A 23,764-nucleotide genomic window follows, 5' to 3' on the forward strand; every position below is an offset into this window, starting at 1 on the left:
TCGTTCTTCGATTTTTCAAAAATAGCAGACCTACAAGCCCGTAGCGCGCCACTCGGTGGCGCGCTACGAGCTTGTAGATCTGCTATTTTTCAATAGCTAAAGCATAACATAATGCTAACACCAAAAGGGGTTCCCGCCTAAAATGGGTTGAACATCTGCATCAGATTTACAAAAAATCTACACAATTAGAGAATGTACTGTAGAAGAATTTTTATTTTGGGGCCGTGATATGAAAACGGTTGAAAACCCACTGTTCTAATAATGTCATAATGTCTCTGTTTTCAGGCCCTGTCTTTGATTGTCCTGCCTTTTATTCCGGCGTGCAACCTCTTCTTCCCCGTGGGCTTTGTCGTGGCAGAGAGGGTCCTCTATGTGCCGAGCATGGGCTTCTGTGTGCTCGTGGCGCATGGATTCAGGATCGTCTCGCATAAAGGGTGAGTGCATGTCCTAAACCAGGGGTTCTCAACGTTTTTTGCCTGGGTGGCGACCCCCGGAAATGCTTTGGCCATGTCTCGCGGTCTCTTTAGGCGGTCCACACAGGTCCACATGTCGAGGCCTGTGTAAGTTGAGCCTATATGGTTGGTTGGTTGGTTGGTTTAACTGACTGTGGGAGAAAGCAAATATCTGGTATTGATAGTGCAGAAAATTAGTATTGAAACCATTTAAAAAATGCTGAGTGTCAAGCAGGGAGGCACTGGGTCCCATTTTTAGAGTCTTTGGTATGACCCGGCCGGGGATCGAACCCCAACCTCCCAGTCTCAGGGCGGACACTCTAACCACAAGGCCACTGAGCTGGTAACGTTAGCAGTGGTTGGTTACAATTCCTTTCAGACGACCCGGACGGTAAGCTCCACCGTCTGGGCACCTATAGGCTGCCAAACCAGCCGGACGGCCTATATGGTTGGTTGGTTGGTTGGTTTAACTGACTTTACTGACTGTGGGAGAAAGCGAATATCTGGTATTGATAGTGCAGAAAATTAGTATTGTAAAAAATATATTTTTTTTTACAGATCATGTATGTATTTTAAGTCACAAATGCGAGTGGTAAAATGGTAAATGGTGCATTTATATAGCGCCTTTATCCAAGGCGCTTTACATAGATTGTGCATCAATGCACCCATTCACACACATTCATACACCGATGGCGGCGGAAACCATGCAAGGCACCAACCAGCACATCAGGAGCAATTAGGGGTTCAGTGTCTTGCTCAAGGACACTTCGACACTAACTCTGTGGGAGCCTGTAGGTTCGAACTGGCAACCTTGCGGTTACCATCCAGCCACTCTACCCCTGAGCCACCGCCGCCCGAGTGAAATGGTTATTCTCATGCGTGAAAGGCACATTCTTTTTAATTATAAACATTTACACGTTTCCTTTTGTAGTCACCTGAAAAAGATCTCGTGGTTGATGATCGGAGTGCTTCTGACAACCCACGCCATGAAGACCTTCAACAGGAACTGGGATTGGGAATCCGAGTACACGCTGTTCACCTCAGCCCTGAAGGTGAGTTCAAAACCAGCTCCTCTGCCTTCGCAAAACCTTTAACCACAAGAACCATAATCATCCCTGTTCCAACATTTGCCAGAAATAGATGTAAATGGCAACCCATTGCGCTGAGCTTGTAGATCAGCTATATTTACGGTGGCGATCAGCTCTGGTTTAGACATCTCAAGGGGGTTCTGCTGTATTGAGGGCCAGGGGTTAGACGTTTAACCCATTTTGGGCGAGAAACCCCTTTTGGTGTTAGCATCATGTTATGCTTTGGCTATTAAAAAATAGCAGATCTACAAGCTTGTAGCGCGCCACCAAGTGGCGCGCTACGAGCTTGTAGGTCTGCTATTTTTGAAAAATCGAAGAACGACTGACATAGAAACATAGCTTTTTCAGAAAAGTGTCAGGATGTAGAAGACATTTTTTAGAATCTGATCTCAGGTCAAAATGGGTTAAGATCCCGTCCTCACCACCTGTCGTCGTTCCGACAGAAAGGATCCAATAGTCACTCACCATTCATCAAGTGGAACTGTCCGATTTCGATAAAATATGGGTGCAAAAAGAATAGTGAGTCTGCACTATCGAGTAGTAGTAGTAATATTTCATTGTATAGCACCTTTCTTAACTCTTAATCCGCCAGCATTTATTGTAAAATTAGGATCTAATTCACGCCAGCATTTTTTTCCATTTGAGCTCTTATTTTGAAAAGCCACATTTCCGCTCCACTAGCAGTAGACATAACCTACAGTAGGAAGCTGAACGGAGCCGGGACAGGCCTTGTTTACAATGTGAATCCAAACCGGAGCTCTGGAGAGCTCCAAATCGCCGGCTCTGTGCCGTCAAAGAAACGCTGTTTTGACCAAAAATGCCATCTGGGACAAGGAATAGGAGATACAAAATGGGTTAAGATATAAGCCTACACAGGAAAATGAATGCTATTATGTATCACTTGCTTTTCATACTTTGTCCGGTGAGTACAAGAGCTTTCCGCACGCCATGTCCCAAGCACATCCAACAGCGCTTGAGCACACCTACAGCATAGTATGATGTGCACCTGTAATGGACTGTGTGCATGGCGAAGGCTATTAGGATTTTGTACTGAGAATAAGGCAATTCTGTATACACTTGGTATGGCTTAACTTGGTATTTTGGCATCTTGATATACAGGTTGTAATGCAGGTAACTGTATATCAACCTGGTTCTTTGGGGGCGATGCATGCACTCCGGTTCGTACTCTGGCTCCCGAACCGACGGTGGTGGTGTCCTGAGTCGTTCGACGCGAAACAGCCCCCCTTGGTCAGCCACGGCGCCGCGAATGCAATGTGCCGTCGGCGTGATGATGCATCAAAGAAATAATTTTTCAACATTCTGTTAACTCTTAACATGTGCAGGTCAACAAGAACAATGCCAAGCTGTGGAATAACGTTGGCCACGCTCTGGAGAACCAGAACAAATATGAGAAGGCCCTGCGGTACTTCCTGCAGGCCACCCGAGTCCAGCCAGGTACGTAGGAGCTGCTGCTCATCATCACACAAGGCAATCTGCAGAGCTTCAAAGTACCCCGGGGGACATGATGACATCACACACACACACACTCCCACACTTTAGGTTGTATTTGTTTATGCGCTGGTTTTAACCCATTTAGGCCTGACTTCGAAATAAAAATAAACGTTCGCTCTGAAAGAATACATATTTCAAAGATTTGTGCCGCATTTTTACGATTTTTCAAAAATAGCAGACCTACAAGCTCGTAGCGCGCCACTCGGTGGCGCGCTACGAGCTTGTAGATCTGCTATTTTTCAATAGCTAAATTATAACAATGTTTTAAAACACCAAAAGGGGTTCCCGCCCAGAATGGGTTAAACCAGTGGGCCGGGGGACCACCAGTGGTCCTTGAAGGGATTCCAGGTGGTCCCCCAGCTAAATGATGGATAATTGATAACCAAATGGACCCCTTGTAGATCTTTTAACTCTCGAGAGCCTACAATGAAACCAACTGGACCCCATATGGGTCCATTTGGTTCCATTTTCCGCTCAAGAGTTAAATTATTGTTAAACATCTGCATTACCGGTACTTAATTTACAAGTCGACTACACAATTAGAGAATGTAGAAGAATTGTCATTTTGATCAAGGTTTGCCTGTTATCTCTCCTATGGTACTGTCATGAATTGGCTCACATCATGACAAAAAGGGAGACGACACACAGGATTAACTTAACATTATTTTATTTATAACTAAATAAGGCGTGAACAGTGCAAAATATATGAGGTGTGAATGGTCAGTGACATCAGTAGTGTAAAGTGTGTATGGCTGTGTGAACATGGACTGTATGTGCGAGTGCAGAAAACAACTGAACTGAAACTACTTCAACCAAACAAAACCAAACAGGCAGTGTGACCTGTGCAGGGGAGAGAGAACAACAATTAGTATCCAACCAAACCAACCCCACACACACCCCCATGGGATGGGTCATCACATCAATACAGCACGGAATTGTGGACAAAAATGGTGGTCCGTGGCTCAAATGCACAATAAATAATGGGCCTTTTATATGAAAGGGAAACGGATGAAAACAACAGATGTATGTATTCATTCATTCATTCATTCAGCGTCAATGGCTACTTTGTAAGGCCTGACTCACACCTTCACAACAGATTGATGTATAGCTGCTGCATGAGACTTATTGACTGATGCAAGCTCACAATGCATTTCCAATGGGAGTCACATGGTTTGACACAACATTTGTGTTGTACGAGGGGGTGGGGGGCAGTCGAAAAACACAGCCGAAAGCCGTACAACACAAATGTTGTGTCAAACCATGTGACTTCCATTGGAAATGCATTGGGGCAAGATGTAAACAAACCCTTTCTTTACATCTAGCATGCATCAATGTTGTATGCTAGATCGAAAGGTGTGAGTCAGGCCTAAGTGCTCCAAAAATAACATCATATTTATTTATTTTTTATTGTCTTAGCACAGTGCTGTTTTGATAGTGGTTCAATTCATCACTACATCAACAGGTTATTCAGCTGGTCTCATAGTTGTTGTTGCTGGCTGTGGCACATTTTATGAATCCACGGGAGGTATAGTATCTGAAAATAAAATAACATCAGACTCAACGGTCTCACGCTGACACACGCCCCAAATTTACAAATGAATGTAACCACCAGATATTATCTATGAATCAATTTTGATTGAGGGTATTGATATAGTGAGCAATGCATCACTAGCTCAGTGTGAAGATGTTATTCAACAAGTCTCCTTAGCTGTTGTTGTTGGCTGCTGTGGCACGTTTTACTACTCCAGGGGAGTCATGTCTTGTCTATCTGTCAGTCGCATGCGGAGTGTACAAATCATTGCAACCACCTGCTCTGCATACTTAGTTTAGACTAGTCATTGGTTAGACATGGGTTAAGTTTAGGTTTAGGTGTGCTGCCCCCTGTGGGAGGTTAGGTTTAGGGTGAGGGTTTGAGATCGGTTGTAGTTGTAAGACTAATGACTGGTCTAACCAATGACTAGTCTAAACCAAAAACTGTCTAAACTAAGTACTGCACCCGCTCTTTATATCTATCGCACTGTCGGGCAGAAACCTTATAGCTCCATATTTCATCTTTTTACGTTTTATTTATTTATATTTTCCATACATTTTAAATGAATGCGCTACTTCGTCTTGTGACAGTGTCGCGAAAGTATCGGATATAGCAGATACTTTCAGATAGAGCGCCCCCGAGTGGCGCGCTACGAGCTTGTAGGTCTGCTATTTTTGAAAAATCGAAGAACGACTGACATAGAAACATAGCTTTTTAAGAAAACTGTCGGGATATAGAAGACATTTTTAGAATCTGATCTCAGGTCAAAATGGGTTAAAAGTAAAACAAAAGATTATTTCAGACGGGTGAATCAGGACAGTAGAGGTTAGGGTGTGAAACTCAATGCCCGGGAATGTGATCCAAAATGACTCCATTTAATTCCACTAACTTCATTTAATTGTTTTAGCCAGACAGTTTAAATAATAAAAGGGACTGGTCGGAGGAAGTTACGTCACACAGTCAAAACATCGCTTTTGTTGAGTCACCACCCACAAGTGTTTCCCCTAGATTAAGTACGTAAACACATTAACTTGATGAGGATTTCCTTTGTTTTTCTAATCGTCAAGCAGTCGCTTTCTACAGTAAACGTCATAACAACCACTTTCAGCACTCGACTTTATTCATTTTCCAAACAAAGACAATGTATTCTATTGAGAACTACACACACGGCATGCCATATTTTGTTTTTGTTTTTTCCCCCTCGTTCGTATTATTGGCTCGTCTTGCTCGGCAAGTTATTTTGCCGATGCCGTCCAAGACACACTGTAAGCTAATTCCTATTTGGCAAGAGGACTTAAGTTTTCAAACCACTTCCCTTTGATCTGTTGTAATCCTTTTGTTTGTTTGTTTTTTTTGTTTCTGCAGATGATATCGGTGCTCATATGAACGTGGGAAGAACATACAAGAACCTGAACAAGTCCAAAGAGGCAGAGGATTCCTACTTGATTGCTAAATCCCTCATGCCACAGGTGTGTGTCATGAATTGTGTCATGAATTGTGTTTGTTCTTGTCAAAGGTATTCAAAAGTGTGCCTCACAAGAAAAAATGTCTCCATCATCCAAACATAACATGTTTATATGAAGGTTATACCATTTGTTTTGACAACTCGCAGCTGTTATCGTAATTGGTCTCCCTGGTTTGATATCCCTCTTTTTGACAGAATGTTGATCACAACATGTAGCTACGTAACTTGCAGCTAACTTTACCTTTTGTTGGCATTAATGTTACATGCTCATGGTCTTTGATGACCAAAGAAAGTTAATTGAGATTTAGCCCATTTTGGGCGGGAACCCCTTTTTGGTGTTTTAAACATTATGTTATAATTTAGCTATTGAAAAATAGCAGATCTACAAGCTCATAGCGCGCCACCGAGTGGTGCGCTACGAGCTTGTAGATCTGCTATTTTTGAAAAATCGTGAAAATATTTATTTCAGAAAACTGGAGGATTTAGAAGATTTTTTTTTTAATTTCGAGGTCAGGCATAAATGGGTTAAAACTAAATATTTGTATCTTAACTAATTCTTATACAAATAATATTGTTATTTCATAGCCTTAAGAGTGAATAGCTTTTATCTTGAATAATGTTATTCAAAGCATTAAGGTTTGGGGTTCCATAATCTGTGCAGATCAATCTGTAAAACATTCCCCCCTGGGACCACTCATGTTAGACATTGTTAGGGGTGCAACAGTTAATCTAATTAATCAATTGAATTATTAGTATTATTAATATTAATTGATTTGAATCAAATATATTTTCAAAATGGCAAAAAGCTGGTGTGTATAGGCTCGTGCATTGTGAGCTTGTAGATTGCCTATTTTCCTGTGACACTGTTGGTGTTGTGCTGCACGTCAATGTTTAACCACATGAATCCCGGCATCTATAATTATTCTGGGGCAAACGTTCGGTGAAATTATCTGATCTACCCTGCATATTTGCATATTTTGGAACAGATCATTCCCGGTAAGAAGTATGCCACGCGTGTGGCACCCAACCATCTGAACGTCTACATCAATCTGGCTAATCTGATCCGTGCCAACGACTCGCGGTTAGAAGAGGCCGATCAACTTTACCGACAAGCAATCAGCATGAGACCAGACTTCAAACAAGCCTACATTAGCAGGTAAGAATGTGAATCATTTTGTTCACACCTCCTGCCCCAGCTCTTTCCTCGGAAACACACACACGCGCACGCGCGCACACACACACACACACACCCAAACACCCACACACTCTCACTCTCTCTCTCTCTCTCTCTCTCTCTCTCTCTCTCTCTCTGTGTGTGTTTCTCAAGCTCTGACTTGCCTTAGATCTGCTGGTTGTTGCATTCTTGCATTACCCTGTGTTGACTAACAACATTTTTTTAAGTAAGGTCGTGCTCTGACCCACACACTGTCATACATTTGTACATGGTAAATAAATGGTAAATGGTGCATTTATATAGCAGCTTTATCCAGGGCATTTCACATAGATTGTGCATTTACATTCACCCATATAGATAGATCTTTATTGTCATTGTAACATGCACAACGAAATACAACAAAAAGACCCACATAACCATACTTCCTGTTATTGCGCAACCCCTATTGCACTTAGTATATGTTGCACAATAAACGTGTAATTGCAGCTGTTATTGCACAACCCCTATTGCACTTAGTATATTTTGCACAATAAACATGTCGAAATGTCTTAACCCATTGAGACCTGGAACGCATCCATGTCACGTTAGCGTTTAACCACATTAACCATTAACCCATTTTGGGGCGGGAACCCGTTTTGGTGTTTTAAACATTGTTATAATTTAGCTATTGAAAAATAGCAGATCTACAAGCTCATAGCGCGCCACCGAGTGGCGCGCTATGAGCTTGTAGGTTTGCTATTTTTGAAAAATCGTTAAAATGTGCCTCAAATCGTTCCGAAAATTGTCATGATTTAGAAAACTTTTTTTTTTTTAATTTCGACGTCAGGCCTGAATGGGTTAATGGGTTAACGATCAAAGTTTAGACTTTTATAAGGTAAGCGTGCGTGCGGCCACGTGCGCATCGGATCGGGAGAGTGATGTAAATAGGTTTTCAATGTAATGAGTCCCGGGATGCAGGGATGGTCTTTTAGATGAGTCCCAGGGACATTTGATGAGTCCCACTTCAACGATGTTAGGAGTCATATTTTTTTGCCATTTTTACAAATTGCAGCATCTAACTCCCATTTAATTTGATATGGTGGAGAGCATTCAAACACAGGTCTTTACTTGGTGACTCTCAATGCAGAACTGAACACACACAGCACACTCAGAGGCTACAAACAGGCTGCAGGGGATCTTGCTAATCAGCACAGGTGGAAATAATGTTCTCAATCAGTGGCATGCTCTTTCACCTAGAAGACACTCTATTACAGTTATAATGTGGTTATATTCATGTAGAAAACAGAAGAAGAAATGATTATTATAACTAAAGCTAGCAAAATAAACTAGAATAAAACACAGTACAGTAGTACATCCCGTGGATGCAGAGGTCGTTGTTTTATTGCGTCCCTTAACTATAAACTGCGTTTTGGGATGCAAAATGCACCCTATTTTAATCCCTGATCGGGATGTAGGTGTTTCTACCATGTATCGGAAACGGGCCCCGATACTCTGAACCAAGTACCGAAACATTCAATTGACACTAGGCTGAACGATCAATGCAACAGGAGCAAGTCTGACCCAACACTGCAGCTACATGAGCAAATCTCCAAAAACAGCCGATCTACAAGCATAAATGACAAGTGTAGAACGGAGATCCATCTGCAGCTATGTTTATATTCGGCGGCGACACTATCGGATGAATGAATTAACATTTTGATTAGCTGGCTTGATGGCCCGGGTATCGGAGGAGACCCGAGGCTTTCTTCACCCTCCCAATGACTGATTGTGGGGGTTAGCAGAGATGGAGTACTTGTAGAGAGGCTGGGGAATTGGGAATTGGCTTTACTAAATTGGGACTTGAAGGGGAGAAAATGTTTTTCTTTTGTCTTGAAGGGGCATGTTTTGCACAATAACAGTCTTTTCATTATATCTGCCCATGATCTCTAATTCATACAGTACGTTTGTTTATCTCAGTCACTGATACTAAAATCTGATATTTTATTTTTATTTTTTTGAACCTGTGACTTGACACCCATACTGTTATAAAACGAAAATAAAAAAAGATTTTGAAAAGAAAGAACATTTTTAAGCATTATTAGCTTAATAAATGAGCATTAATTAACCTACATCGTGACGTTCTCTCCACTCAACGCAGATGCAGGTCATTGAAAGTTATTTCCATCAGGCGAGTTCCAACAAAGTTATCCGTGACTCCAGATAAGATGAGGACAGAGCTCACTACAACTTACGTCAATAGATCGTCGCAGTCCCGCCCCCTACCAGGGCCCAGGAAATGATTCTCCGTAAATTTTTCTCATAGACATTTCAAAAAGTATTTATTTAAAGACGTTTACGCCGCGGACAAAGCCAACTCTTGTCGTGACAAATCATGACAACAAACACAATTTTTTGGGCCGAACAAATAATTAGAAAGAAGAAAAAAAGGCAGGTTACACTTTTTTGTTGTTTTTCTTCTTTGTAATTATTTGTTTGGTCCAAAATATTGTGTTTGTTGTCATGAGTTGTCACGACTCGAGTTGGCTTTGTCCGTAACCGTCTTTAAATAAATACTTTTTGAAATGTCTATTGGAAAAATGCATTGGGAATCATTTCCTGGGCCTGGCGTCGTCATGAAAGGGGGCGGGACTGCGACGCTCTATACCTACCAAGCGTACACGTGCATTCGTACGAGCACGACCACAATACTTGCGCGCTCTGCTTGCGCAAGTAATTAGAATTGGGACTTTACTTTACCTACACTCTCGTTACCAATACCTTTATTCAGGTGTGCCTTATTGTGACAAAGCACATTCATAGGTCATGCTTAATGTTGGTCTCAAGGCTGTAGTGCACCGATCCTAGATGTACGGACCGAGTAACGAATCCTTAAATGTCTAAATAGCCTAAAATTGACCTCACAATTATAATATAATTCACAATTACAGACTCATAGTGGGCGCAAATAGCTGAGCCGTGGAGGGCAAGCTATTTCCATCTGGTTATGAATAGTCACTCTGTTATGGTTTTTTTTTATGGCACATACGACTCTGCAGGAGTCTAGCCGTCTATAATTAGGGTTAATTTAGTCTGTCTGTGGTAGGGTTAACTCATTTTGGGCGGGAACCCCTTTTGGTGTTAGCATTACGTTATGCTTTAGCTATTGAAAAATAGCAGATCTACAAGCTCATAGCGCGCCACCGAGTGGCGCGCTACGAGCTTGTAGGTCTGCTATTTTTTTTAAATCGTTAAAATGTGTCGAAAATCATTGAATATATATTTCAGAGCGAACATTAACATTAACATTGTTTACGAAAATATTTGCTTCTGGGGGGTCCCTGGAACTACATATTTTTAGATGGGGGTCCGTGGCCCAATATAAGATAATTCTGGGGGTCCTTGACATGAAAAAGGTTGAGCACCACTGACATAGAAACATAGGTTTTTCAGATTTTTTTTTTAGGATTTAGAAGCCTTTTTTTTATCGACCTCAGTCCAAAATGGGTTAAGTTAGTGTGTCTGTGTCCGGAGATGATCTTGCAAACCCCTCAGACCGATCAGCGCCAGATGTCTTGTGCACAACTGCTGCCAGTAGGCCACAGAAATACCTCCACTTGTGTTTTTCCCATACATGTTTTATACTTTCATTTAACCCATTTTGGGCGGGAAGCATTATGTTATGCTTTAGCTATTGAAAAATAGCGGATCTACAAGCTCATAGCGCGCCACCGAGTGGCGCGCTATGAGCTTGTAGGTCTGCTATTTTTGAAAAATCGAAGAACGACTGACATAGAAACATAGCTGTCAGGATGTAGAAGACATTTTTAGAATCCGATCTCAGGTCAAAATGGGTTAATTGTATAATGGAAGTCAACAAGGGTCAGCGTGGATAGAAGCCTTTCCCAAATTCATAGACGACTGGCGTCATAATAGGCTTGGTCATGTGACATCCAAGATCACCATTGGAGCCATGCTGGTCCCATGCATGTGTGGGTCCTCCAGAGATCCTACGTGATAACAAATGTGACCAGATTTGACTGAGAGACTGCCATCGCGCAAATTACAGCTTTTCACCAGAGGAGAAAAACTTTTTTTTAATTTTTTTGCCCAAAATGAGTTAATAGCACAGGCAGACTCTTCATACTAGAGCATGTCTGAAATAAGTGTCAGAGCTGAAATCGACATGTAAATATGAAATAAATGCTTAAACATGTAGCTAGGTGTAATGTTAGAGACCACAGAAGTGAACCTTTCAAGCCTGTTTTCTCAACTCGCTGTTTTCTGCAAGACATAACTCTATGAGCCATATCTCCAAAACTGGTGGGCCAAACTGAACAACCAATATGTCAATTTGAAGCTATGATTCCCTGCTTTCATATGACATGAAAACACGAAAATTCAAAAAAATCCAATGGCAGTCCCTCTGTCCTCAGTCAAATTTAGTCACAAATGTTAAACTTGAAAAGTGTGCTCCTTGTAGCACATTATCTCTAGGAAAAGTGTGTTTTATTTAACCCATTTAGGCCTGACGTCGGGGGAAAAAAAAAAAAGACGTTGGCTCTGAAAGAATATATATTCAAAGATTTGTGCCGCATTTTTACGATTTTTAAAAAATAGCAGACCTTCAAGCTCGTAGCGCGCCACTCGGTGGCGCGCTATGAGCTTGTAGATCTGCTATTTTCTTTTTTTTTCCTTTTTTTTTTTTTAAATATTTTTTATCCCACAATTTTGTAACCCATTTTTCACCCCTGTGTCAATTATCTAATGTGATCCTGGGCTCTACACACCCTCCGCCAACCTTGGGAGAGCAACGGACTTGAACTCATGCTTCCTTCATGCATGAGTGTCCAAGTTGCTCCTTTACACCTGACAGGGGGGAGTTTCCCCGGCCGGACGTATACGCGTGGAAGGAACACGTTATTCCAACCAGTTCCTTTCCCCTCCATCAGGCAACCCCGGCTGGCCAGGGGGGGGCAGTTTAGAGACCAGGATTACTGTATGTTTTTTGTGAGGGTATACCTACCTACCCTAGGGGATCTGCTATTTTCAATAGCTAAATTATAACATAATGTTTAAAACACCAAAAGGGGTTCCCGCCCCAAAATGGGTTAACAAAGAGGGGGGCCGGGGTAGCAACCAGGACTAGGGATGGAGCTCGTTCATTTTTATTGATAACGATCCCCTTATCAATCAGGCTTATCGAGCCGGGTTCTTATCGAGCCCACTATCAAGCTTTTTCTATTATTTTGTGGAAAGACGATACATTCTGAACAGAACCAGTATATTTTACTAGGGCCTTCAAGTACAGTACATTTCTAACAGGCAATTGACCTTTTTACCAATACAATAATATTAAAGAAACTGTTAAACTTAACAGTGTTATGTTGTTTACCCTGGCAGCGCTGGTTGGCAGGTATCAATACACTTTAAGACCGACATGTTTGTGCCAGCATGGATGATTACATTTATTTCTTGATTGTTTAAACACTAGAATTTCGCGGGCCTTCGGCCCGCTCATCCCAGAGTTGCGTTGCCCCGCGTTGCGATACAGAAGTCCACAGATACAGAAGTCCACAGTGACACGCGTTGTATGCAGCTGTTTTGTGTTGCAGCGCGTGCGCGCGCGCGCGTGTAGTGTTGTTGTTCTTATCCATAACAATAAATGGATCAAATATGCTCTATATTAGTTATGTATAGATTTAAAGCAGTGGCTGTCAAAGGTGTGATCCAGGGACCCTCATGGTTCCTTGAGGGGGTTCCAAATGGACCCATTATAGGTCTGTAACTCTGAGAGTGTACAAATGGAACCAAGTGGACCCTACAGGTCTGTAACTCTGAGAGTGTACAAATGGAACCAAATGGACTCTGTTATAACGTTTAACTGTGATACTGTACAAATGGAATCAAATGGGACTCTTATGGGTCCATTTGGTTTTACTCTCAGAGTTATGGGGGTCCTTGAAATTTAAAAGGGTTGAGAAGCTGTATGCAATGGCTTATGTCTTGTAAAAAGAGAGACCAGCCTATTCTCCAAAGCATGATATCTTATGCTTTGCTAGGTTGTACAAATTAATATTGGGTCAATATAATTTGCAGGACTCACGTGTGTGCTCTCTGTCTCTCTCGCTCTCTTCTCTCTCCTCCGTCTCTGGGGTGTGTGGGGGGGGGGGGGGGGGATTAGTGGCGCTGCCTGCGACAGTGCTATACTTCTCCAGCAGCGGTGCAGAACCGAGAGAGTGACACATTCTTGTGGATGTAAACTGCGCAAGTTGTAGCTTTAAAGTTCGGATTGTGTAGTCGCACCGGTGGTACAAAGTGAATGTTACAACTCGCACGGTGATGTTGTAAGGCGCAAATGCGAGTACCTAGTCGCACTGTCGAGCCCTGTGTAGTGTAGTGGCATTTTCGCTGCATCGCGAGGCGATCCAAATTCCCCCCCGCGCACGCACGCACGCACACACACACACACACACACACTGGACGTAGCTGTGTGTTGTTGCAGCGCGCGCGTGTGCGTGTAGTGTTGTTGTTGTTGTTCGTGTCGATATTTGCGCGTCGGTTTGTCCCGCTTGTACCACGCCAGGTTTGCACAGTGCGCTCAGTGCGATATTTCCGAACGTGGGCGTTGTGTGTGTGTGTGTGGGTGGGTGTGTGTGTGTGTGGCTGGCTGTGTTTTGTTGCGTGGGGATCGCCATGTGAGGGGGCTAGCCAATAAGGGCCCTGTGTTGCATGTGGAGAATTGTGTAGGTGAGTGTGTGTGGTGTAGCCGAACGGGGTGGTGAGGACATGAGGGGGATGTAGCACAGCAATCGGTGACCCCTACATTAAGCTGTGTTGCTCCCAAGATGCAGTGCAAATGCGTGTTGTAGCAACCGTAGCCAATGGGAAAACAGGATGCAGTGTTGCCAGGTCCGCGAATTGTAAGCGAGTTGTAAGTAGCGTGTTGAATGGCATTTTTTCTGGGCTTGTTTTCATAGACCTGGCAACAAATTAGGCGGGGGTGTCGGTGCTTGTGGCGTGTTTGTGTTTATTATTGATATTGATGTTGTTTGTGAGTGTGGACGGGAGGCGGCTGTAGTGGCAGTGCAATGACAGTTTTTACGCGGGTGTTGTTGACTGTGGGCGTGCGGCGCGACATGAGGAGATAGCCGTGGATCGACGCGGAGGGTAAGACTGTGTCGTGTTAGTGTGTTGTTGCAGTGTGTGTTGCAGCGTGTTGCAGCGTGTCAGTGACGTAGTAGCTGGTGCCTTTTGTTCCTGTGCGTGCTTTTGGGGACATGTTTTCAATTGTATATAAGGATGACGTCATGGGCTGCTATGCTCGATAACAGGCTTGATAAGCCCAAAGCTTATTGATAACGGGTACTCAATAAGCTTGTTATCGGATTTTATCGGGTATCAGTTATCGAGCTCCATCCCCAACCAGGAGTGAGTGGGACAGAGCTAGAACGTGGTCAAAGGAGTGAGCGTGGGAGACGGGCGAGTTCCAGGGGGAGCCGAGCGTGAGTCGTCAAGTTGGAAGGGCTAGGCAAAAAGCCTAATAATCCGTGGGACAGGTCCAGTTTACTTGATCAGATAATCCGTCCCAACAGGCGGAGGTATACAAATGGACAAGAGCAGAGGTAATTCCATGCAACAGGCTGGGGTCAGAACAAGAATAATCAGGCATAAATAAATAAATAGCTGGATAAATCCATAGGATCTAGGCTTAAGGAACAGGCAGAAAACTGGTCTGATTAAGATGTTGAGGGTGGCCTCAGACTTTAGATGTTTCTGGATACCATGTGATTCTGCATTGGCGCCACCATTCTTAATTATGTGTCATATTTTGCTTTGCAGTCAGTAGTGTCTGTGCATGTGCAACTATCAGCAGATTGTGAAGGGAAGAGATCTGGAGATGGCTCAATCCCCGCTTTAGTGTTGCTGCACTGCCTGTCTTCTTTGGGCATTGCATATAGGAGTAAGAGACTCATTGTCTCACTGAAATATCCTGGTAAGGTTTTGAAAGGTCATTGGTATTAAAATGTTTCCTGATTCTAGCTATTAGTAAAGTGAGTTATCTTCTAAGTCTTATCATGTAAATCTAGATTCTGGCATTTTGTTGTTTCCCACGGCTATTCAACTTATTCGGCCGGTGTTGTATACCCCAAGGGCAATGCATGTGCACGGCTCAGGGCCATTATCTATTCTTCAGATACCCATGACATCCTTTTTTAGTCATTCTTTATCATTTTTTTCTTTTTTTATTTGATCTTTATTTTTTACCATATGTTATTAGTTATTACCGTGTTTGTTTACTGTGTGCTTCACTGCTTATTTGTGCCTTTGAGTTGTATGTCTTATTGTTTATGTCAATGGTTTCTGTAATTTAGCTATAATTTAGCTCAGTGGTTCCAAAACTTTTTCATGCCAAGCCAAGGGCCCCCAAATCAACATTTATTAGGCCACGGACCCCCATTTGAAAACATGCCAGTGACCCCGATAAGGGAGGATTTTTACGGCTCTAGCAGTGATTCCGAAACACATTAATTTCATGGACCCCCAGTTTCACACGCATTATGCTACGGACCCCTGATTTAATGGCATTTCTATCTCTGGTACCCCAATTTATATTGTAAAACCACTGTTAATTTAACTCTGAGAGTGTAACGGGTCCATTTGGTTCCATTTGTAGAGTTACAGACCCATAAGGGTCCATTTGGTTCCTAACTATCTCTAATTGAGCTAGGTACTCCCTCAAGTACCCCTAGGGGTCCCCGGACCCCACTTTGGGAACCACTGATTTAGCTACCTTCTGCTCTGTGTTGCACTTTGGTCAATGAGAGTTGCTTTTAAATTATTTGACTTATTTGACAATAACAAAATAGCATCAATGCAGAACCTCACCTGTGCGTTGCCACGTATGCCATGCTTATGTGACAGTTCACCGAGTTCAGTGTGTCGTGGTGGTGCTTTAGTTTGCACTGTGATTGTGCAGAAACTGCCATATCACTCCCTCTCACCCAGGGGGGGAAAAAGCTGGGTATGTCATGCTCAATTGTGTGGCAAGTGAGCATGACAAGCAAAGATCACTTGCATATCCTCTTTTTGTTCAATAGTGTGCACAGTGTAAAGGGCAAAAATGCAAAAGGGCCTGTTCAATGCTTTTTTAGTATTTAAAAAAAAAAAAGTGCTATTTGTGTGCAATAGTGTACTTAATCTTCCATTAGAGCTTGTTAGGTTTTTGTTGTGAATGTTAGTTTAGGGACACGGTCCTCTCTCTTGAAGCAAAGAGGTAAAACAAAGTTCCTTTCAAGTCCCGCCGAACTTCCAACTGTTCTCAAGTTATGTCCAGACACACGCACGCACGCACAGACACGCGCACGCACACACACACACACACACACACACACACATACAATACCCTGCCACACATTAAATAAAATGAACATCCAACGGTAAGAAGGACATTTGTCATTTGTATACTACTGTAGGTGTGAAAATGAGCCGTAGTAGGGAGAAAACATGAAAGGGAAAACGGATAACCTCAGATAAACAGATAACCTTCTGAACCCTACCTGTCATTCATTTGAACATTGTGACCCACACAGGGGTGAACTCCTCCTGAAGATGAACAAGCCCTCAGAGGCGAGGGACGCCTACCTCCGGGCGCTGGAGCTGGACCGCAGCAACGCCGACCTGTGGTACAACCTGGCCATCGTCAACATCGAGATGAAGGAGCCGTCCGAGGCCCTGAACAACTTCAACCAGGCCCTGGAGCTCAACCCGCGCCACAAGCTGGCTCTCTTCAACTCTGCCCTGCTCATGCAGGAGTCCGGTGAGTGTGGGCGGGCTCAAGGTTGGGTTTGTGGACCAATTTTTATGGGTCGCTTTATTTTGTGTTTCCTACATTTTTGTTTTGAATTATTTTAACAACATTTTCAACAAACCATTCCCCCCCCCCCCATTATTATTCCATAATTTTGAAAACAAATGTTTATTTAAGAAGTAGTGAAAATAGCCGATCTACAACTACTACTTGTAGATCTGCTACTTTCACTAGTTTGGGTCCCGGGGGGAGACATCAAATGTCTCTTTTTGGGACCGCTGGCATAAAAGACTCAACTCTTTAGACTTGAAACAATTACATAACACATGTATATATTGGTCAATATAGAGATCTTGCGAAACAGTAATTTGGTTCATGATTCCAAAGATTGTGAATGTCAAGTACATTCTAAAAAGCATTTGCTAAAAAAACATCCCCACTGCTATACAAAAGCGTGTGCCACTACTTCTGGAAACACCCTAGTTAATAAAAACAAACCATGGAAAGATAGCTAGAAGGTTGCAACACACAGCTCTGTCCTTTTGACTGTAACCTTTACTGAACCCGTGGGCTGTGCTGCTGGCTAAGGTCCAGACCTGGGATGGGTATACCATGCTTCGTTGGTGTGATGTGTGGGAGTCTTAAAGTTTTACAGAACCGGTTTAATGACGTTGAGAGAAGTGCAGTAAAATAGGCCTCTCTGTGCCATGCCACCGCGCGCAACATACACTCTGCTCCCCGCTACCGCATTCTCGCTGCAGGTTAACCCGAGGGCACATGCTACCTTAGTGGACAGCTCATACAGCTGTCACATACTCTCCTGAATAGAGCAAGTACATGCCTGTCCGTGTGTAAATACAACATGTGAGTCATTACGGCTGCATCACAATGCTTACTGTACACGCTCCCCTCAACAGGACGCTATATCCACTAACTCAGTGATTCTTAACCTTTACAATTTCAAGGACCCTCATTTTTTAAATGCATTAGGCCACGGGCGTGTTATTTTACCTCTGAGAGCCGAGTCCCGAAACCCAACTGACTTTGGTTGTTCTGGCATTGTATCATGCTAGCCTCAAGCCTGGCCGTCAGCCTCTGAACGTTATGCTTGTGTTTCAGAAAAGTACTCACTACAGTTGGCCAAGCTATTTCACGTTTTTGAAAGGAATGTTAGAAGTATATTGGGGAGTAAAAAATGCTATATCTTGAATGAATTGTCTACGGACGGGCACACAGGCTATGTTCAATCCTGCAACTGGCAGGCTTTCGATGTGCTATTTCAGCACCATGGAGAGAGACGTGAAAACATACACATTCAGTAGCCTATAACATACAGTATTATAAAACTGTTGATTAACAACCCATTTTGGGCGGGGAACCCCTTTTGGTGTTAGCATTATGTTATGCTTTAGTTATTGGAAAAATAGCAGACCTACAAGCTATGAGCTTGTAGGTCTGCTATTTTAGAAAAATCAAAGAACGACTGACATAGAAGCATAGCTTTTTCAGAAAACTGTCAGGATGTAGAAGACATTTTTAGAATCTGATCATTTTTAGAAACGGATTACTTTTCTACCCCCTAGTTATTATTTACTGAAATGACACTGTCAAAAGTTCAATCAGAAATAAATCTACTGTTGCTTGGTAGCTATGCAGCATCGAGGGTTGGGATTGGGGCATCATGACCAGAGATGGGCTCTATGCCTGCTATGGACCACATGGTCTTGGGATCCATTGGCTTTCAAGGCTGCCTACTCCTCTATCTCTCTCGCCGCAAGATAATAATAGACGTGGGTGGAAAGCCTAGAGAAGGTTATGTTTATTTAATTTAACCCATTTAGGCCTGACGTCAATTTTTTTTTTTAAATCTTCTAAATCCTCCAGTTTTCTGAAAAATATTTTCACGATTCAAAAAAATAGCAGACCTACAAGCTCGTAGCGTGCCACTCGGTGGCGCGCTATGAGCTTGTACATCTGCTATTTTTCAATAGCTAAATTATAACAATGTTTAAAACACCAAAAGGGGTTCCCGCCCAAAATGGGTTAAGTAATTTCACTAAGTAATTTAACTCTAATTATATTGTGCGTAGCATATTTTGACTGTCGATTCCAACCCGACCCGTTTCTGCGGATAAACCCATGGCTCCCGTCGGTTTCGTTGAGAGCCACACATCACACTTTTTTTCCCACAGTTCTTTTTAATTTTCTCCCAATTAACCCATTTTGACCTGGGAACGATTCTGCAAATGTCTTCTAAATCCTGACTGTTTTCTTGAAAAAGCTATGTTTTTCTATGTCAGTCGTTCTCAAACACTTTCATGTCACTTTTCACGATTCTTCATAAATAGCAGACCTACAAGATCGTAGCGCGGCACTCGGTGCCGCGCTATGAGCTTGTAGATCTGCTATTTTTCAATAGCTAAAGCATTACATAATTCAACACCAAAAGGGGTTCCCGCCCAAAATGGGTTAAGTCGTTATAGCAATTCCCTGTGTATTCTAGTCCCTTGTCCCACTGCTAACTCCTACGCTTGGTCCTCCAGCAGGGACAAATCATGCGTCTCCTCTGATACTACGCGTGATGTCAATGACGCTTCTTTTCTACTGAAAAGTGCTGAGTTTCACTGGTCGGTTTTCATACGGAAACCCGACCAATGTGTGACCGCCTGTCATAGATGCTGCTTAGTTGTTCATCTGAATCAGAACAAACTAATGTACATTGTCACGTTATTACAGGTGTAAAAAATGGGTGAATTTTATTTTGTGCGCTCTCTCTCTCTCTCTCTCTCTCTCTCTCTCTCTCTCTCTCTCTCTCTCTCTCTCTCTCTCTCTCTCATTTCAGTTACAGCACAAGTTTACAATACTTGCAAATGAGAAAATGTAGAAGAAAGTAACACGGAATAAGTAAAATAACGGGAAGGCACAACCAAATGAAATATGCAATGTTCAATATGGTGCATGATTTAAATTTAGTAATGGAGAGATTACTACGGAAGTCAGAAATGCTTCATAATTGTTAAAGTCATGAAAAACAAGAGTATCCGATATAAAATCCCATCAAATAGCTGAAGGTTAAAATAAGTTTAATGGTTTAAAGAAAAACGTCAATATAAAGCTCAATAAAGTGTTTATTAACCCATTTTGACCTGACGTAAAAAAAAGAATAAAAAAAAATCTTCTGAAAGAATATATATTCAAAGATTTGTGCCGCATTTTCACGATAAAAAAAAAAATAGCAGACCTACAAGCTCGTAGCGCGCCACTCGGTGGCGCGTACAAATGCATCTTGTCGAGAGTTTTCTTCATGCTGATATTAATAATGTTGGAGGGAGCTTAAATTGATACTGAATAATTATCCAAACCAAATGAGAAAGAGAGGTTGCGCATCAGCAATGGTTTTCAGTGGAGTGCCAAGTACTCACATTTCCATTTCCTTATTGGCACACACCAAAAAGGAACGCTCACGCGTTTCGGCTATGCAGCCTTCATCAGAGCAATTATCCAAACCATGACATGACGTCGAATATGAAGGAAAGCTGGCTGACTACTGATCAACCCCAAAACATGTCATAATAATATGTCATAATGCCATAATAGAGGAGTCCAATTACCAAAATGTTCAAATAACTAGATTGTAAAGATTGCGGTTGGAACAATCTAACAAACTGGTGCTTGTAAATTATGTTTTCCAGTTTGAACATAGATATTGAATTGCAAATTTTTATAGCTCTTTTCTTTGAATGCTTGGTGCTTTAGTCTCAATATTTCCTCTTCTCCTTCAATCAGGAGAAATTAGCTATCTCGTAACGTCACACCGGAAAAAGCCAGATGTTGGTGGTGGGTGTTACTGTGGTTTTTGGCCAGTGGAAAGGGGACTTGATATTGTTCTATGGGAACAAGGAGTAGGTCAGTGCTGAAGTTAAATGGAATACAAGGTTTGGTCTTTTTGTTATAGCCCCATAAATCTTAAGGATTTTTTATTTTAGCTATTATGTTTGCTTGTACAGGCCTATGTCAACGTCTTTACTGTGTTCCTGGCTTTTCAAGTGCTACCTTGAACTCTGTTCACTTCCTCAGTAGGACTAATACACATTCTGTAGCATTCCAAGGAGCCTACTACTTTGTTTCTTCCTTCACCGTAGTGGCAAATGAATGGTAGTCAAGGTTTAATTTAAAACTATGTTTTGATCATAGCAGCAGTCTGATCAAGGATGTTGTCAGAACTTGTCACAGACGTCTGCAACTGCCTTTGACTCCACTACCTTTTACTAGGATGCCATACATTCTTCTTTCAGAATGTTGTGACTCTTATTGATTTATAAAAGACTATTGTTTTCCTAGTAGCTCTCCACACATTTCTGCATTCAGAGGAGGTGGCTTTTTCTTTAACCCATTTTGACCTGAGATCAGATTCTAAAAATGTCTTCTACATCCTGACAGTTTTCTGAAAAAGCTATGTTTCTGTCAGTCGTTCTTCGATTTTTCAAAAATAGCAGACCTACAAGCTCGTAGCGCGCCACTCGGTGGCGCGCTATGAGCTTGTAGATCTGCTATTTTTCAATAGCTAAAGCATAACATAATGCTAACACCAAAAGGGGTTCCCGCCCAAAATGGGTTTTAATCTTTTGTCTTATTTCTATATCAGCAGGGCAACAGCCCACTACACTGTCTACAGCATTTAGCAACGGCTTCCAATGCTTTCATTTAACATATGAAAAAGGTTTACAAAGGCATGCACATCCCAACGATAAAAGAGTAAATAAATAAAACACCAGGTGCTGGACAGAAGAACAGAACCGACCGTGACACAGGCGTGTTTTGCTGACTAGCGATTAACACCGTCATGTTAATCATAACGGTGTTGCGCACAAATAGCCAATCTACAATCTCACAACGTGTCACGTTGTGAGATGCAGAGCTTGCAGATCTGCTATATTTTCTTATTTATAGATATATAGAGGGTATGCGCGTGACATCATTATGCCCGAAGGTTATGCGGGAACACCTACTGAGTGGCAAGAAACGACTTACCAAACAGAAAAGTTTGATCCGATTGCATTAACCCATTTTGGGGCGGGAACCTCTTTTTGGTGTTTTAAGCATTATGTTATGCTTTAGCTGTTGAAAAATAGCAGATCTACAAGCTCATTGTATCTACGAGCTTGTAGGTCTGCTATTTTTGAAAAGTCGTAAAAATGTGGCGCAAATCTTTGAATATATATTTCAGAGCGAACATTTTTAACTAAAATATTGGCTTCTGGGGGGTCCCTGGAACTACATATTTTGAGATGGGGGGTCCGTGGCCCAATAGAGATAATTCTGGAGGTCCTTGACATGAAAAAGGTTGAGCACAACTGACATAGAAACATGGGTTTTTCAGAAAGATGTTAGGATTTTGAAGCCTTTTTTTTTTAATCGACCTCAGTCCAAAATGGTTTAAACAACGTTAAACTCACAAACCCACTCGATTTGCCACTCATGCGCATACCCTCTATTGTTTGATGACATGGCCAATATAGGGACGCCAGTGGTTACGCCTGTCTGTGGGTTTCATAAATATTTTACCAATAAATAGTACTAAATAAGCGGGGGCACGGTGGCACAGTTGGTAGTGCTGTCGCCTCACAGCTAGAAGGTCCTGGGTTCGATTCCCGCTCGGGACGCTGTGGGCGCTGGCGGCGTGCTTCCTCCTCCGCGTCATCAGTGCCCATACCCGAGGCGGGGTTGGCGAAAGGGCCTTTCTGTGTGGAGTTTGCATGTTCTCCCCGTGTCCCCTAGGGTAGGTACCCTCACAAAAAACATGCAGTAATCCTGGTCTCTAAACTGCCTCCCCCTGGCCAGCCGGGGCGCCTAATGGAGGGGAAAGGAATTTCCCTGGTTGGACGTAGCGCGTGGAAGGAACACGTTATTCCAACCAGGGAAATTCCCCCTTGTCTGGTGTAAAGGAGCGACTTGGACACTCAGACTTGAAGGAAGCATGAGTTCAAGTCCGTTGCTCTCCCCATGTCCCCCATATATGGGTGACTAGGTTGGCGGAGGGTGTGTAGAGAGCCCAGGATCACATTAGATAATTGACACAGGGGTGAAAAATGGGTTACAAAAACAAAAAAGTACTAAACAATAACTTCATTGGAACACAGGTTCTGTTTTACATTTCCTGGGAAAGTAATGCTTTTCTACATAAAGGATTTCTTGCCGACAGCAACGATACGCTCCATGGATTATTTATTAGATTTCCACCAAAGGTGAATATCCGGCCTCGATTCTTCTCTCTTTCTGTTCAACACCTGGTATGTTATCATTTGGACTATGCGTGACTTTGAAAACCTTTTTCACATGTTTGAAACAAAGCATTAAATTTAAGTTATTTTTTTAGTGGAATGTTTCCCAGGTAATTTTGCCATTTAGAGTGAAAGAAAGAGCCACCAATTTATTAACCCATTTTGGGCGGGAACCCTTTTTGGTGTTTCAAGCATTCTGTTATACTTTAGCTATTGAAAAATAGCAGATCTACAAGCTCATAGCGTGCCACCGAGTGGCACGCTATGAACTTGTAGGTCTGCTATTTTTGAAAAATCGTAAAAATGCGGCACAAATCTTTGAATAGGTATATATTCTTTCAGAGCGAACGTTTTTTTTTATTTCGACGTCAGGCCTAAATGGGTTAAACATTTGGCCCATGACTGATCTGGTGCAGAACTGCAGATGGTATATTTGTGCATCTATCTGTATTTACAGTATATCCATGCTCTTCT

The 23,764-nt window shown here is 42.4% G+C and overlaps 1 protein-coding gene across 3 annotated transcripts in view; it reads left to right on the forward strand.

Moving 5' to 3' along the window:
* tmtc3 (transmembrane O-mannosyltransferase targeting cadherins 3) overlaps window positions 1-23,764 on the forward strand; it is an 89,762-nt gene that overhangs the window by 54,583 nt on the left and 11,415 nt on the right. For all 3 annotated transcript variants that reach the window (XM_079502134.1, XM_079502133.1, XM_079502135.1), the window contains exons 8-13: window positions 286-434; window positions 1,384-1,504; window positions 2,884-2,995; window positions 5,949-6,052; window positions 7,035-7,204; window positions 16,792-17,018. In XM_079502134.1, coding sequence (XP_079358260.1) covers window positions 286-434; window positions 1,384-1,504; window positions 2,884-2,995; window positions 5,949-6,052; window positions 7,035-7,204; window positions 16,792-17,018 — 883 coding nt within the window. The remainder of the gene's footprint in view (window positions 1-285; window positions 435-1,383; window positions 1,505-2,883; window positions 2,996-5,948; window positions 6,053-7,034; window positions 7,205-16,791; window positions 17,019-23,764) is intronic.

The sequence above is a fragment of the Electrona antarctica genome (assembly GCF_951216825.1).
Source record: "Electrona antarctica genome assembly, chromosome: 5".
Taxonomy (NCBI): domain Eukaryota; kingdom Metazoa; phylum Chordata; class Actinopteri; order Myctophiformes; family Myctophidae; genus Electrona; species Electrona antarctica.